General features: G+C 41.5%; 1 protein-coding gene across 1 annotated transcript in view; it reads right to left on the minus strand.

The window, feature by feature from the left end:
• The window catches only part of dph6 (diphthamine biosynthesis 6), a 59044-nt gene that overhangs the window by 34592 nt on the left and 7319 nt on the right, over positions 1-17133 (minus strand). Inside the window, exons 4-5 of the mRNA XM_053336028.1 lie at positions 7876-7949; positions 6898-7016 (exon numbers count right to left, since the gene is read on the minus strand). Coding sequence (XP_053192003.1) covers positions 6898-7016; positions 7876-7949 — 193 coding nt within the window. The remainder of the gene's footprint in view (positions 1-6897; positions 7017-7875; positions 7950-17133) is intronic.

Raw genomic sequence — 17133 nt, forward strand, 5'->3', positions numbered from 1 at the left:
TTGTCCTGAAAATAATTGCGATAAATGGTATAATTGTCATTTTAAGACCGTTTTATGCTACTGATAGAAAGATAACATAATAGTGTAATAATATAAGTACACCCTTTCAAAGAGCTATTAACTAAGAATTTCACACATTGAAATTGAAATATGAAAAAAATCTTTCCCCTGAGCTGCAAAGTTAGTTGAAATTGCCTGCACATGTGCCATGTTCAAGAGACAAACATCAAAATCAATCGCGGGACAAGTACATATACATGTAAAACCTCCAACGTCGCATGTAAACACAGAAGTGGCCAGTCAGTAATGGCGGCAGCTGCCAGTAAGTTCAGGAGTAAGTGAGCTGCTTTCTCACAGTTGGCAATATGGCAGGAATCAGAGGAACCATCATGGGCCAGGACATAGTTATTTACAGTTAATGCCATATGAGCGGTGACTACTTACCCAATGTGACATGAGTAGCCTATTAGCTGCTAATGTGGAGCACATGAGACCTGCCTGTGCTGTAGAGGCTGAGGAAGACCAGGCGTCACTCACCGCCTTCCACTTTTTAAAGATTTTAACAGCAGAAGCGAAAATTGGTTTTATCAAAAATGCTGAAACCTCCTGGAAACAACCTGTTGAAACAGGTAGACAGATCATTTGCCCCTAGTGGACAGACCACACAGGATTACTTACACTGTTTATTACAGCATCCTGTTGGCTAAAATAGTGGTGACATTCTTATGTAAACAAATACGTATTTAACACTTTGGGTGATATCAAGTTAAGTAAAAATGATCGAGGTCATGAAGAAAAAGGTCAATTTCTTCACACACTCATCACCTCTGCAATGACTTATTCACAATGCCCTTTCTCAAGACATATCAATCATAAAGTGACAAAGTCCGTAAAAACAGTGTAGGCAAGAATTGAATTTGGAATTGGATCTTTGGAGAATTTGATTCTCTGTACCACAAGACAGACTAACCTCCTACTATTATAAGCCTAGTTATGATACCACTGCCATTGCAGTGAAGAACTATATTGTCCCGAATAATTTCATTTAATATTGCTCCGCTATCTGAGGCATCACTGGTACTGTTCATCGGCACGTTCATGTGTTTAATTAAAGGAACAAAGTTAATCGTAATGAGCAAATCTCTCTTCTCTCATGGCCTGACAACCTCAAAGGTTAATGTGTCATCCACGACCCCATGTGGTGCAGCGCATGGGAGACAAGAGTGGAAAGATGTGAAGGAAGGACGTTGCATCCCATCCTGGGTGTAGAATGTGTTGTCGTGGTTGCTTAGCGACAAGGTTCACAGGAGTTACACTTCCGCGTACACAGAACAGAAAGTCGGGTTGTTTTTGCTGGTCACGTTGTGTTAATGTAACGTGAAGATCATAAAATGAGCAGCAAGTAAATTCAACAAAGTGCCAGGTAGATTTATTATACTTATACACTGGGCTCATCTTAATCCCAGCTGTCTCTCTCTTCCAGGCCCCAGTGGTCCAGCACTACAGGGGAGAGAATGAGGGTCACATCGGTGGGAGGGAGAGAACGAGGGTAGAGAGAGAGTGTGGAGGGAGAGAATGAGCAGACCCTTATTCTCTTCCCAGGGGATCGGTGGTCTTAATTAGTGTAAGAATATCTAATCTCAACATCCTCTCATCTTAACCCTGCCACAAAGGTAATAAGGAGACCAAAAAAAACCATTAAAATTCAATCCCATTTAAATATCCTCTTTAATTAGTCATGCCTTTTAACAAATTTTAATAATTGGCTCCAAATTGCTGAGGGGCTGCTGCCTTTTTTAATATGTTCATTAACTTCCCTTCTCTTAAATAATATATGATACATGATTTGATATTTACAAGGCGGGAAGAGGAGGACAGATATTGAGGAAGACAGGGGTGAGTGATAAAATGATACATTACGATTGCATTAATGTGAAGGTATTTTTCCCAAGACCACTTAGCACTTGTTCGAGTGTTTTCTTAATAGATGTTCCTGACTGACTTAAGGTTACTGTAACCATTTAGATATGAAGATATGTGGAATGGGCTTGCAGTTGTACAATACATGCTTAAAGTATAAGTCTAGTAGCCAGTGTGAGCCTTCAGCGATCTAACACCACTCATTTACATGATCTTCACATCTCTGTCTCCTCTGAACCTGTTTTACAACTTGACCTAAACCCAATTACCTAACCTCATTATGCCACATTAAACCCAAATAAGCCCACTAGAAGCTGCCATTAGTCTGCCGCCAGAGACAGCAAGACCGCACTTTGGAGAGAGAGGAGCTTCCCTAAGAGAGACTGAGAGGAATGGCTCTCCTTTAAAAGGGCTTTTTACCTCGTATTATCCTATAAAACTCCAATTAAATTCAGTGAACTTTAAAACCAGGGAGTCCAGTAATGAGGGAGAGCATTTTTAAAAACCTTGTCGACATTTAGGAGGTTTGAAATTAGCAAGGAATAAAACGTTTACTGGGAAACCAAGAGCCATTTAGAATATCAAGTGAGTTTTTCTTCTGTGAAAAAACAGTAAAAGAAAACAACGTGGAAAAAGTACTGTATGCAAGACATTATAAGACAAAATACATGTTAATCATAAAGTAGAAAGCTTACAATAACAAGTGAAATCTGGAAAACTCTTTCTGCATAAATATCCACTTTTTAAAGTTAATTCTTGGACCAAAAGGCACTGATTTCAGATTAAAAAAGCATGTTCTCCTTGTGAACTCTACAAAAAATGCTGGTCTCATATTTATCCTTATAGTCAATGGCAATTATTTCCAGAGCACACTTTTCTACTAATTCTTTTTAACGATCATGATTGGCCTTTGCCCACCTTGAAGAGGTTGATTCGTGTAAACCCACAGCAGTGAGTTACGTATTTAATTGAAACTGCTTGTGATTTTGCTTACTGAGCCTTAATGCTAAATTAAAAGCCTAAAGATTCAAGATACTGTCTGAGCTGAGCTGAGCGCAGTATCACAGACATCCACGGGTTGTCTTAAGATCTGGCATGCCAGCTGACAGCTCAGCTTTAATCCCTGCCTTCAGAGAGAAAAGGCAGAGAAAATTGGATTCATGATGTGTAACATTTTAGCCTTTAAATGGATGAAATAAGCATCTCCTCCCTAGTAAGTGAGCTGCATCAGCCGTTAAACAACACTCTCAAAGACCCCAGCCAAAACAATAGCTGTTCACTATCACCTAATCTTCGCAAGAGAGAGCGAGAGAAATACAGAACGGAAGGGAAGAAAGAAGAGGAGGGAGGTGGCACCACACAAAGGATGATAAGATTAAGGTTATATGTGAAATTTGTCAGGCTCTTATCTGAAATTCAGTGTCAGTGAACAGAATAATAGGCAGCATGAATTGTGTAGCAATCACATCAAGATTGAATCTTTTCAGTCCCACATTCAAAAAGGGAGAAACTGAAGGTACTTACAACCACATTAAACTGGACAAAATTAACCTCAGGAAATTTTCAAATCTATTTTTCACACAAACACCCAATGTGTACTTTATTCTGAGATTTGTCAGGTGGTTAAAAAAAACAGTATAAGATATTGACCATGTAACCGCAACCTTTGTTGCATGTCAACACCCATCTCTCTGTCCCCTCATTTCTTACCACTTCTCTACTGTTAGCTATGTAATGAAGGCAAACCAAACTGACCTAACTACTAATTTCTATTAGGTTCTAAACTCATATCTTATGAGCTATATCATTACTCTAACTGTATTACAGCCTTCTTAAAGTATATATAGAGCCTCAATGCTTCGCTGTGGCACAGAAAAACAACTGATAACATGAATTGATTGACTGCAATGACGAAAAGTTAATTTGGCCTGGGTGGGAAGACAGGCTACTTCATTCCAGGAGGTAATTGCCTCTTGTCTTTTTGCAGACTGCTTATAAAGTCTTTGAATCCTGTATCTGTACCTATAATCATCATGTTACAATCATGTAATAATATCTTCTGCCTGCGATTATCTATTTAAGAACATTTATCACATTTATTGCCTAATGCTTACAATTGTAAATGCAAGATTGAAATATTAAAATACTTCTAATATTGTAATATGACATTCTTTTTAAGTTAAAAGAAAAAATGCTATTTGAATTGCCCAGCTACCACCTTCCACTTGGAAAAATGTTGAGTAAATTTTCTTAAATGTCTTTGAACATTAATTGTACTTTAAGTATACATTAAATTATATTCAACATCCTTAAGTGGATGAGGTGATCAGTGAAAGTAAATTTGTGATATAAATTCTCTTCTTCAAAGCACAAAGGCTACGCTCATGTGAAGGGTAAAAGATCATGCAGTGATAAAAGGTTTTCCAGTGGATAGACCTTGATTTCACACATGCCAATTATCTCTGGAGCTGAGGACCAATTAACTGCTGAACCTGTGCCCTCACACACACCTGCACTAATCAATCAATTAACTAATTACATGAATATTTAATGCTGACTTTTGAAATTGCCAATTACCACAGTTAGCTCAAGAAATACTGCATTATAAAGAGACAGTTTCTCAACAAAAATGTGCATTTCCTTTTGAGAGGAATACCTTTTTCTAATTAGAAGTATATTCTGACATTCATAGGCTTAGGTTCAGATAGTGAAATTTATTTCACTACATGCAATCTGGTATCTTCAAAGACTAAAATCTTCTTTCTCTCTCTCTTTTGTGGTTTTAGGCTGCCATCGGCACGCAAATGAAAACTTCTAGAAAATTCACTTAGAGGATCATCCTGCGTTTGGACAGCTGTCTTTTGACTACAGGGATTTGTCATCAACGAATATCCTCTCTTAAGAGATTTTTTTTTTCTTTATCCATTCACTGCTAATTTCCACCTGTCTTTCTGAGAAGCTAACGAAGGAATATTAATCTTGAATGACTTCCAACCAAAACCCATTTCATATCACCATAGAATATCATAAGCTGTTTTGGCTGTCATTTCAGAGGGAGACTTAACCTTTGCCCCATTAGAGTTGTTTTTTTTTTCCTCCTCATGAAGTCTGCACAAGTAAACCCTTCCAAATCTCTTTCTTTGCTCACATACACACACACACACACACACACACACACATGCAAACAGTAAAGGCCACCAGGTATGCCTTTCTGTCACCCAATCTCCCCTAAACATCACACCTCACTGCTCAGACCTGCTCCCACCAAAGCTGCAATTATACAAGTACCGCCTAAAATGCCTTGGGCGCTTGCACCCCTATTCAATTCTCTCCTTTCTAATTACAACTGCCTCGGGACAGGTGAGGAGTCAGGGGTGATAAGATCTTTCCTTTTTACCTGTAGCCAAAACACACATGCGCACAAGCTCATACAAACACCTTCATATAGTGGGAGGCCAAGATACACACTCAAAGACACCCGAGGTGATTTTCCTTTCTAATTACAATCTTCTAAGAAATGTCGAGAATTTGCTTTTAGACGGAATTAGATGTTTAGGGTAGAAAGTCTGGCGGTGGTAGCTGGGTTACAGGGTGATTGAGGTCTTTAAGGTGTGGCTTTTTCTCAACGTTTATTATTCCAGAGGGGTAATTTGGCATTATGATTATGATCAATTAATATTAAATGTAGACTTAGGTCTTATCTTGTTACAACTGTAAAATAATAATTTTGACTTGTAAACAATAATTATAATCCCAGAGAATCCCACAAAAAAAAAAAAAAATGTTGCTAAAAACATGGATTCTGACATCATCTGTCCTCTGACAGGCATCTGACAGGTTATATTATTTATTACAAAAAAGTCCTTTATCATGAAACTATTAAAAATGAAAAATGAGCCCAGCAAATACAGTACGAAAGATAAATGGCTTGACAAAAGCATTCCACCAGAGGTTATTTGAGCAGTGTTAAAAGATATGCAGAATATCTTAAACGTGCCACTCAGCTCTGCGGGTCATCAGTCAGCTGTGGACCCCTTTTTCGACTCATTGCTACCAAAGGTGACAACAAGCACTTAACAGCGCGTAAACAGTGTCTGCCTGATGATCTATTGCCGTGAGTAGTCTGAGAGTAAAAAGAACCATTTGTAGCCGTAATTATCATTTATCACTGAGACCGTCAAAAGGGATCCGGCTGCACTGTCAAGTAGATACAGGTAGGGATCTTAACATCATGTACCCAAGAAAAGAAAAAGAGAGAGTTTTTTTTTTCACTCTCCTGTTTTTCAGTAATCTGATCTTCCTGTCCTCGGGCTCCAAAACAGGCAGGTAGAGAGCAGGTGACACCACATTAACCTCCTCCCTCAGTGCTGTTGCAGTTGAAAAAACGTAAATGAGAGATACCTGATTTTCATCTTCACTTCACGGACCATGTGTTCTGAGCTATGCATAAGCAGAGAATGCAGTGTTTCTCAGACACAATGGGGACATGCGTCACTTATTGACAGGTTGCATTAATGTGTGGGGCAATCACCTGTGATTATTTCTCAACTGCCAATCCTCCCCCGCCGCCCCCTCCCCTCCTCATCCTCCACCCACCCTCCCAATACCACTGCACACTTCTCATACCTCCTCCCCCTGTGCGTCTTATCTTTTCATATTGTTCTCTGCTTCAATACCTTTGCCGCTGGCACAAGTCTCAACACTGCTGCTAAGCCACAGATTAATGATTAGGGCATTACTCTGCTTGTCTCTCTTTTTCTCTCTGGTTACACCTCCCTTTCTCCTCCTCCTTTCCCCTCACTTATCCAAATTCTGTCCCTTCGATCCCCACGCCAAACACTACTTAACCAACCTCCAAAGAGAGTAAAAAAGTAAAAAATTAAGTTAAAAAAAGGGTGGCTGGAAAGGAAGAGAAGAAGGGGATATCAGACTGCTCACCAGCTGCCAGAGACACAAAAGAGTGAGACACAAACTCACCGAAGGCAGCAACTTTGATGAGAATGGCATGGAGGTCAGATGATATCATCTCGGAGAGAAGGGACTCCTGGTCTCGGCGCCACAGGTAGGCCAGGGGCAGCAAACCTAGCCGCAAACATCTGGGGAACAGGTGAAAGGGAAGAAAGAGAGCAGTAGGTTGTAGAAAAGGAAGGAGATGTAAAGAGGTTAATATTGAATATTTGCCAGCTTCAGAACAACTTCAAAGCCTACTGGGCTGGGTACCTCTCCATTTGTGGGAAGGCTGCCACCCTGATAGGCCCACAGCACATGCTACCACCTGCCACCACTGCCAGAGGCTTTTTTAAAGAGGAAAACAAACTCAGAAACACCATCTAAGCTGTGGCTTGTCTGTAGCATAAACTCGTAAAACACACATCCACAGCAGGTTACTGAGGTCAAAACATCTTGACATAAACGCCTATTGTTCAATAGTTGACTGACGACAGGAATTGTTAATAAGAAGAGAGCTATGGTGTTGCAATGTGTCCAGTCTATGTAGGTTTAGAACAAAAGAGAATAAAAAAAAAAAGAGTACAGAAGACAAAAACAAAAAACAAAGAGAAGGAGTAAAATAAGTACAAGACATATGGGTGTCTGTGTCTCTTAATGGGAAAGTACATTTTATAATATCAACAAAATCAGTTTCATTACTTTTCTTCAAATATAAAAAAAAAAAAAAACCTGAGACACGCTATAAAATCAAAGCTAGTCTAAATAAAGTGGCATAAACAAAACTTTGTGTGTGTATATATGTATGTGTACGTGTTTAAACAAAACTCAGTCCAAGTTTGGAACACACAGTGAGGTAAAGACTACAGAGGATGTACTCTTTTCCTCCAGTGGGCCACAGAGTGTGCGTCATTCAAGCTTGAAGACCTAAATGCAGCAGGGGGTGTGTGCGCACTTCAGTTAGAAAGTGTGTTCTTGAGCACGAGTGTGAGTGTGTGTTTGACTTACACATTTTCCACCCGGACCCTCTGGTAATCGGAGAGAATGGCCCCCACAGACACTGCCTCAACACCCTCCTTTTCCTGTGCGGAGAAAAAGATGGAGGAAACTTTTCTATTATAAAGTATGCAACGGCAATATGATGTCACTGTCTCGTGGGGCCAAATACTCTTTTTCTCAACCTACACTCGTATTCCAAAGTGTTATCTGAACAAAACCACACAAACACATATACGCAAACACATACACACACACACAGAGACCCAAAAAGACAAGGAAAACAGATTCCTGGCGGCTCTTTCCTTTCATTGGACCGCAATCCTTCGGGGATGTTTACACTCTGGTCATATCAAGGCCTTTGTGGTCCAGCCCATATCCCCTTGAGGTCTGCATACACAGCTCTGTGAGTGAACATGTGTGTTTATGCGTACATGTGAGTGTGTTACTGGAGGCACCGGGACACCACTGAAGGCAGTTCCTGGGACTTATCAGCAGTCTTGTATGAACACGAAGCTAAGTGTGTCTGGCCGCAGCTTTACAGATGGAAGACGGAGCTGCAGTGACAACATGAAGCATCAGCAGAGCATTGTGTCTGTGAGTGGCATGTATCTTTAATATTGCTGAGGGCTAATCTAATTGCTTTTCATATCATATTCATATTTCAGAAACAGTGAGACAACTGTGCACTCCAGAGATACAGACACAGCCTTGAGATGCACTCAATCTTCTCTCTCAAACACAGGCTTGATCCAGAGTGACATAAACAAACAAACAAACACGCACATGGAAGGAAACTGTGCATGTGTACACACAAATATATACAAAGTCATACAACCCCCCCCCCCCCCCCCCTTCTCCACCTCAGTGCCCCTCCCCTACAGACACACACCTGCAGATTCATTAGAACATTACATGGCTGTAATTAGAATGAGAGGCAAGGGTGGAATCAGCGGAGAGATGCACAAGTCCCCACTAAATTACCTTGTAGCCATTATCAATTTCCCTGGCTACTGGTCCTTAAGATAACCCCCCCACACACCCCTCCTTCTCCCTGTGGTCCCTTCCTGCAATTTTTCTCTGCCTGATAAACATGCTGATTAAAGCGAACAGCGTGTAAACCTTTGATACTTTCCTAAATGAAATCCATGCCCTGCCTGGGGCCTGACGCTGTGTTGCGACTCTCTCTCTCCCTCTCTCTCTCTCTCTCACAATCACACAATCACACACACAACTCCACATAGGCGTGCCAGCTAATCAGATAAAGGATGTGCTCTGTGTGTGTGTGTGTGTGTGTGGTGTTTTTGGTACAGCATCGGATGGGAAGTATAATGGGGAAGCTCAACACATACAAACAGCAAGAATTTAACTCTTTGACCCAAAGTTAAACATCTAAACAACTCAGGATTCAGTAAGTTATAATATCTCTCCAATGTGTCCAATGCTGGAATATACATTATAGTCAATTCCACTGCCCGGTGACAGTAATTAAGTCAGACTGATAACACTTCAGCCCTGCACAGAGCGAAGGGGGCTGCAGGCAGTGTCATGTAATTCTAGGTAAGCCCCAGGGCCGGCACTCTATTCTAATACAATGATAACCTTTTCCCTAAATACAAATGTCACTTCCTAAAGAGGCAAATTAGGAGGTAAAGAGTGGGATAAGGAGAGACAGAGAGAGAAAGAGGAAAAGAGATAGGAATAAGAGCATTGAAGGGGTGCGCTGCATCAACACCAATTTGGTCCTTTGGCTTTACACTTGGCAGAACCAGACTTGGCCTGACAGAATAACACAGAATCAGAGCAACAGTCAACAACAGCCTCATCTCTGTGTCTCTCTTTCCCTTTGGAGGAAGTGTGTCGTAGGTACTTGGGCTTTGAGGTTCGACTCAGCCAATTAAAAGGCTTCTCTTTTCACTGGCTCTCATTACATTACATCATGCTGCCTTATAATTCCCAGGCCCACTCACCACTAATGATAACCCAAGACAAATTTCTCACACATCTCCATTGTTTTCAATGGCGGCTCTAGCTACTAGACCTTTTGGCAAACAGTTTTGGAAAATGATTATTTTTGGAAGTGGTCATGTTTTTGTCGCTATTATAGCTATCACCAGGAGACAGGCAGGAATGAAGGGGCAGCTAATGCTGCTCTGGACGTGATTTCACAAATTCTACACATATTTTCTCATCCTCTGTAGGAAAGGTGGGATGAATTATTGCAAAAAATGGGTATATGTATGTATAAATTTGATTCAATGGATATTAAGGGAATTGTTCCATGTGTATTCATGATGCCATAAAAAATACAAACTTTGATTTTATGGTAGCTGAAAAATTTATCAAAATGGTTTATAGTGGAAATACCTGACAAAGCGACAAGGTAGCTCATGAAGCACAGTATAATAATAAATAATAATAAAATCTTTATGAGAGCTATCTGGCTAAACGATGTTTTGACTGCATTAAAGGTGGAATCCGGGTAAGAAGCTAACATAACAATAAATCAAGTACAGAGGTCATCAGGACTCCTGTGATCCACAAACCACTTTTCTTTCTTCATGACTGTTGGCACAAGATCCGAAGAAAGACCTCCCTCATTGCCTTCATTCCATGTCACTTTTCTTTTTTCAACATTTAATGACCCTACTTCGTTAAAAGAAGCTTCACCTGATCCAGGACCCAAGGCCTTGCATTAACTCCTGCCCCAAGCGGGACTAATTCTGGCATGGCGTTGTGCAACAGCGCAACCCCCTAGCAGCCCTGTCAGAGGCAGACTAAACAAAGGCCTGGCCCGGCTTCCCCTATCCTCTCCAGCAGGCAGAAAAGCTATTAATGAGGATCTATGGCCCAGAGCAATGGAAGCCCTCAGTCCCCCAGCCATGTCCATCAGGGTACTTAGCCCCATGCAGTCATTAACTTCTGTTACTAATTGTCAAATTCATTAAACTAATCCTTCCCCCACATCCGGATGTCTCCCGTGGAAATGGATGGAGAGGGCTGAGTTATTAAGATGTCAGCTGTGGGGAAGATTAAGGCCAGCAGACATGCTCCACAAAGAAACGATACGGCCATTAAACTCTATATCAAGGTAGTGTGTGTGATATACTTTGTAATTATATATACATTCATCTTAGTAAGGGAGTAAAAGAGTGATTCATATGTATTCACAGTCACAGACATGCCTTCAGTCAAGATATGTATCTGCCCCAAAGATACATACAAGATAATCATAAGGCACCAAGTTCGGCTTGAGAATGCAGCTGTTTTATAATTTCTCATCTTAAAAAGGTAGTCCTGCATGCTACACATTCAGTCAGGGTAATATTCAACAGTCAAAGCCATTAACAGCAACCAAGGCAATTAGAAAGACATAAAATATTAAAAATTCAATATTCATTTTCATATGGAATACATCAGAACCCTCATTAGCTCTCTCTCAATGGCTGTCACAATGAAGTCTTAATTATACACCCTAACAATACAAAGTTCCATTTTGCAAAATGGTGGGTTTCTAAAATGCCTGCTTCAGCCTGTTCTGACAACTAGGAAGCCAGAGCTGGCAGATCTTGACTATTATCTACTATCTTGACAGACACGAGGCCAGATATGCCCATACAAAATCCTCTTTTTATTGAGTCCAAAGTTGTTGACGTGCACTTTCTATTATATTATTGCCTCCTGTAGGTAGTATGCTCGTGTGTGATGGCAGGAAGGCGGGGAGGAAGACAAAGTGGAGAAATTAATTAAAGTGTTTTGAATGACAGTTTGCTCAAGGGCAACGGGGCACCATCATACACTCTCCATTTCTGTATCATCATATCGACACCACTTCCAACTCCGTGGCCTCCTGTCACTTCCCCCCTCTATCTAGCACTCCGTCTCCTCTCCATCTCTCCTCCTCCTCATCCCTCTCTCCCTGGATCCATCAAGTAAGTGACTGGACGCGACATGGTTTTAATGTTGTCTCCATTAGATCAGCTCTGGGCCTGTTGTAATGTAATGGGATTGTTCTCCCCTGTACATGGGGGCTGGGGGGGGGGGGGGGGTGCATGGAAAGGGGGTTGGACCTTGTTGTAGCAGCTCAACTAGATGTGGTACACGGGATGGGGCCAGCTAGGGTCAAGCGATTGTGTTTAATGCAATGCGGACATAGTCCTGGGGCATGTTGGGCTGTCCTGACAACTCAGACATGCCAAACTGACAGGAAGCTTAGTGTGAGCTTAGTAGGAGGAGACACTACTTATTTGTTTTAAATCAGTTTCCTCATTACCATTCAGTGCAGCCAGTTATACTCCAAGGTCACTCCCAGAGTTGGTAAAGGAGTGATGAGATGTAGAGAGGTGTAGGCAATGTATGGGATATAGTATAAATCTATTATGATGTTTCACGCAATACCTCCAAGATTATAAACTGCACATATATACTGAGGCTCAAACACTATACATGTGACTATGTCTGATTCATCAATATAAAGCAACAATGAGGCTGTTTACACTTGGTTTTAAAATGTGTTTCAGTGATCTGAACACAAGTGCACAGCCAAGACACATTGCTGTTTACACCTGTCTCTATCATGAGTCTCCAAGATGTCTAGCTGACCACATCTCATAACTAACTACGTCACTTCCGCTAGAGGGTCGAAGGCTTATTGCGTCAGTCTGTCGCCAGACAAATGCCAGATTTGTTTTGCACAGGCTAACCAAGAAACCAAAAATGTTTCAAGAATTAATATACATGTAAGGGTTATTCCAACTGTTGAGGTCAGACAAAGTCAGTTGGCGTTGGCACACTGTCATCAAAATAACCACGACATCCTGCATTGATGACTTATTTTCTGGTTACCTTCTTGTTGGGGACGCTTCAGGATGTATTTGCGCTACCTCAGCAAGTGGTTCGAGTATTGGGATCACAATGCAGCTCAGAGGTTATTTACATTTGTATTTAGCGCTGTCCACTTGTGATTTGATTTGAAAGATGCATTATAAAACCAAGTGTGAACAGGGTTGAATGGACATGCAGACTTAGCAAATGTCTTTGTAAAGCAAACATCGGCCAAAAACTTGTTCCGAAAAGCTTTCACAGACATTCCCTTTCGTAAATTGGTGGGGCTGTCTGTCTGAAGCAGCTGCTGAAAGACGGCCTCTTCCTTTGTACTCATGGATGGGCTAGAGAGATGACTCACCACGTGTCAGTCTTCAACCATACAGAGTGGTGGAATAAGAAAAACAAACTGCTCACAAAGCCAGCTGCTTATAAAACCAAATGCCCCGACTGGTTCCCGTGATGATGCAGGTCAGAGTTGCAAGAAGGGGAGAGAGGAAGCAGAATAGGGGAAAGTATTATCCTGCATGACGCCGCTATGCAGATGGACCAGGCAACAGAGGATATGACATGAGACATTGTCTCATCGCCACGATGAGTGAGTGGCGCTTATCAACCCACAGAAATGTGACGAGTGACAGGCCAGCATACACTGATTTGGGGCAGGAGAAGAACGAGAGAGAAGCTGCAGACTTAATCCACGAATGGGGAAGGAGGTTTTCATGCCTGAGTTCGTATTTGTACAGTTTCCTAGCATGAAGTTTGCACACACACACACACACACTTTTTAGTCTTGGCTAGTGATTCATTTACAATGACAGAGCTGTTTTCAGCGATAGAGCCTGAGCATAAATATGCCATGCCGCACAGCTGGAAAATGTAGAAATTCATCAGGGTTAAAAAGTAGAGAGATTAACGTTTCACGAGTTTCCTCTCAGATATATATGGTTACGTAAACACAGGCCCAGCCAGTCGTCAGGCTGGGAGGGAGAGGGCCTTGGCCAAAGCAAGCACAAAGCCCTAGTTTCAGCAGGCCAAGGACACGGAGGCTTTCCATATCAACGCGCCTGGAAAACTAAATGTTGGGAAGCAGCAGAGACATAAGGTTGTTTATCGGTGTACTGTATATCCATGAATAGTTGCAATTCAAGCAAACAAGTTTAATTATTACTGGCTCTTAAGAAAAATCAATATTTTAATAGTTGTTTCTACATTAAACAAATTGTCACAATTAACCTCTACTCTCATGCTATCAACTGTTTTGGGACTTTTTCAGACGACAGGAAATCATGTAACTTCCTCCAAACATTCAAGGTCTCACCTCTCACCATTAAAAGGATATGGGTTTCCAATAAATAAGCATCAGCAAAACACTTTTCTGTAGGGCATAAAACAAAGTCATAATCCCAGTTCTGTCACAGCAACATTCCCACTTGCCTGAGGTAAGAGTGTTTGAATGTCTGAGACAGGAAGCTGCTTCCAGAAAGTGAGTATAGGACAGAATCAAAGAGAGCGAGTCTCATGCCACAGAGAGGTAAACTATGTCAGTTGCTTTTCATGGTCCGTAACAACCACCTAGTCCACAGGGTGTATGCACGTACATGTACTGACATCCATGTATATACACACACACAGTCATGCACTGTCCTAGAAACACACACACTCCAAAATGTAAATGTTTTCCTGGTGAGGTCAGGTTACAGGCTCTTGGCATCTTGGCTCCCCTGTCCTCTATCCTCCATAGCTCCAACAGACATCATGGATTGCCTTCCTTCCTTCCCCAGAGAGAGACTGGAGGAAAATATAGCAGTGATGCTGGTTTCACCCACTCTCCAGACTCCAGACAGTGTTTTTCTACGGCTGGTTATGACTTTAGCTGCGGGAGGTGATGGGGCCTGCCACAAATATTTCTTGAGGGGAATGGCTCACAAAACATAACATAAAAGCCCTCTTAATTTTGGAGTAGATGAATGGCATGGAGTTGAAAGACTCAGCCCTGTTCCTCAGCTGTGTGTTCTGAGACAGTATTGAGTCTGACTTGCTGTCGATACTGGTAAGTTTAAAAGGTTTTATTATTAGTTCAAGTCTTTATCTGATTCTTGTTTTTCTTCCATTGCTGGGTTATTCTTTACACTTCTAGATGGCTGCAGAATGGAATTAACTGTCTGGAATCTAAAGTTGGAAAGTAATACAATTTTATATTTTAAGAGGAACTTAAAATGTGACTTTCAGAAAAGAGAAGAAAGAGGACAGTGGTAAAAATATATTCTCATTGAGGGTGATAATGAAGATGTAACAATGGATTTCTGATGATCAAAAGTAGCAGATGTTTTGAAAGGAATAACATCCAACCAAAGGCATTTTGAAGAAAAAGTGACAAAACACATAAAGACCAAAATGAGAAAAGAAATCAATTTTGGTCAGCCAAGACAAGAAAATGATCACAGATTTCCCTTAATTTGTAATATGAACAGTCAAACAAAAGAGAGAAATTATAGCAATACAATCCCCATAAAAGCTAATGGTGTATTTACATCAGTTCATGATAGGCCATTAGCCAACAGCTCAAATGCAAATGACCACTAGATACATCCACAATTCATCCAGCATCCAAATAAAATCTGTAAAAATACCATAAACACACACACGCACACACACACACACGCTCTTCACTGGAACAATGTTCAACCAAGCAGTGGTAGTGGCTCATGCCCTTGGCAAGGCGAGATAAGGCTATCAGCTTCCATCATCGCTAAACAAGATTGAGCAAAGTACATTAAGCAGAAAAATACAAACAAATTACAAAGGCTTGAGGCTAGGCTCTTTATCTAATGTTTGTGGGGACTGTTAGCGTCAGTTGGAGGGAAATGGGCCTGCATCTAATAGATCCTGTCCCACCACTTCCACACGGCCAGCGAACAATACACAGCGCCATTATCTCAGCGCTAATGCTATCCTTCCTCATGTGCAAAACAAGCCTGCAATCTCAACCCCACTGCCACAGTGCTGACGAACATAAATACAAGTGGTCTCAGACCAAAGGAAAAGATAACAATGGTTATCACATAGAAAAGGCGACACAGAAAGACAGCTGTTTGAAGGAATCTATACTAGCTCACACTGAAGTATACCTTCAAGTACAGCACTCACAGCAAAACTTGAGAAAATATAACAATAAAAAAACTTTCTACAAAGTGATTATCCATCAGTTTTAGACTGCATGTAAGCGATTTCCAATAACACCATTTGGAGGTCTCTCTGCACCACAAACAAGCTTGCATTAGCTTTGCTATTGATCTGATCTCCTAAACCCTCACTGTGACCCCAGAGGTCATGATTTATGTATTAAACTGCTTTTTAAAGAAATCCATTTTCCTGTTGAGCCCCCAATGTACGTCTAATGCGGCACCATGCCGGTAATCAGAGAAGGGCTGCGTGTTTGATTTTGCCCCCCACCCCCACCCCGTTTCATACTTCACACCCCTCCTCAATGACTTGTCTTCCAACACCTCAGCTCCCTAATCAATACCACAGAGCTCCTGGTTCAACTGGAGATTCCTCCGCCTGCCTGCCAGCCAGCCAACCAGCCAGCCTGCCCTCCTCCTCCTCCTCTCTTCTCTGCTCCTTCCTATCTCTTCTCCCTCGGTTCCTTCTCCCTCCTTTCCTCGCAGCAGGATACACCTCCATTAGGGCACTCCCAACAATGTAGTGGCAGGCTTCTGAAAGGTCCGGATGAAAGTGCGACGACAATACAACAGAGACAAATATGCCAGCAGAAGAAAGAAAGAAGGAAAGAAGGAGAGGGAAGAATGAAAAAGAATGTTTGGACTTGTGGACAGACTGTCTCTGCGATCTCAGAGGGCCCCACTGTTGTCTGCTGATGTCGATAATGGAGCGGCGTTAGAGGCTGAGGATGGGGGGGTGGGGGGGGGGGGGGGGGGTACGCGTGTGTGTATGTAATAAAGGTCAAGAGAATCAAGGAATGGGGGTAGAGTGTGTGTGAGTTTAAGAAGAGGATTATCTCACTAAAAACATGGTGTTTTAACACACACCAACAGAAGGGATTGTTTCATCTACAAAGGCCAAAGGTCCCAGTGCGCCTCTCCAAGACATTTTTCCCAGACATCTTGAGGGGGAAAAAAAAAACGTGCTTGATAAGAAAAAGAGAGGGGGGAAGTTGAGTGTTAACTGACCCACGATATCAGTTATCTAAAAATGAAAAGAACTTTAAAAACACGATTTTTCTGAAAAGTCGAACACATTACAGAATAGGAAATTAGATTTGAAAGTAACATTTCCATCGTTCTCAAAGCTGGGTCTCAGTACGACAGAGATGTCACAGTGCTGCTAATTAGAGCTGGCAGAAAGGAACATGTGCATAGATATCATCTATTGTTCCTCATCACTTTAATGAGCTTAAATGTCTTTGTCTTTATTCATCAACTC

This window comes from Scomber japonicus, chromosome 16 (assembly GCF_027409825.1).
Source record: "Scomber japonicus isolate fScoJap1 chromosome 16, fScoJap1.pri, whole genome shotgun sequence".
In the NCBI taxonomy this organism is placed as follows: Eukaryota; Metazoa; Chordata; class Actinopteri; order Scombriformes; family Scombridae; genus Scomber; species Scomber japonicus.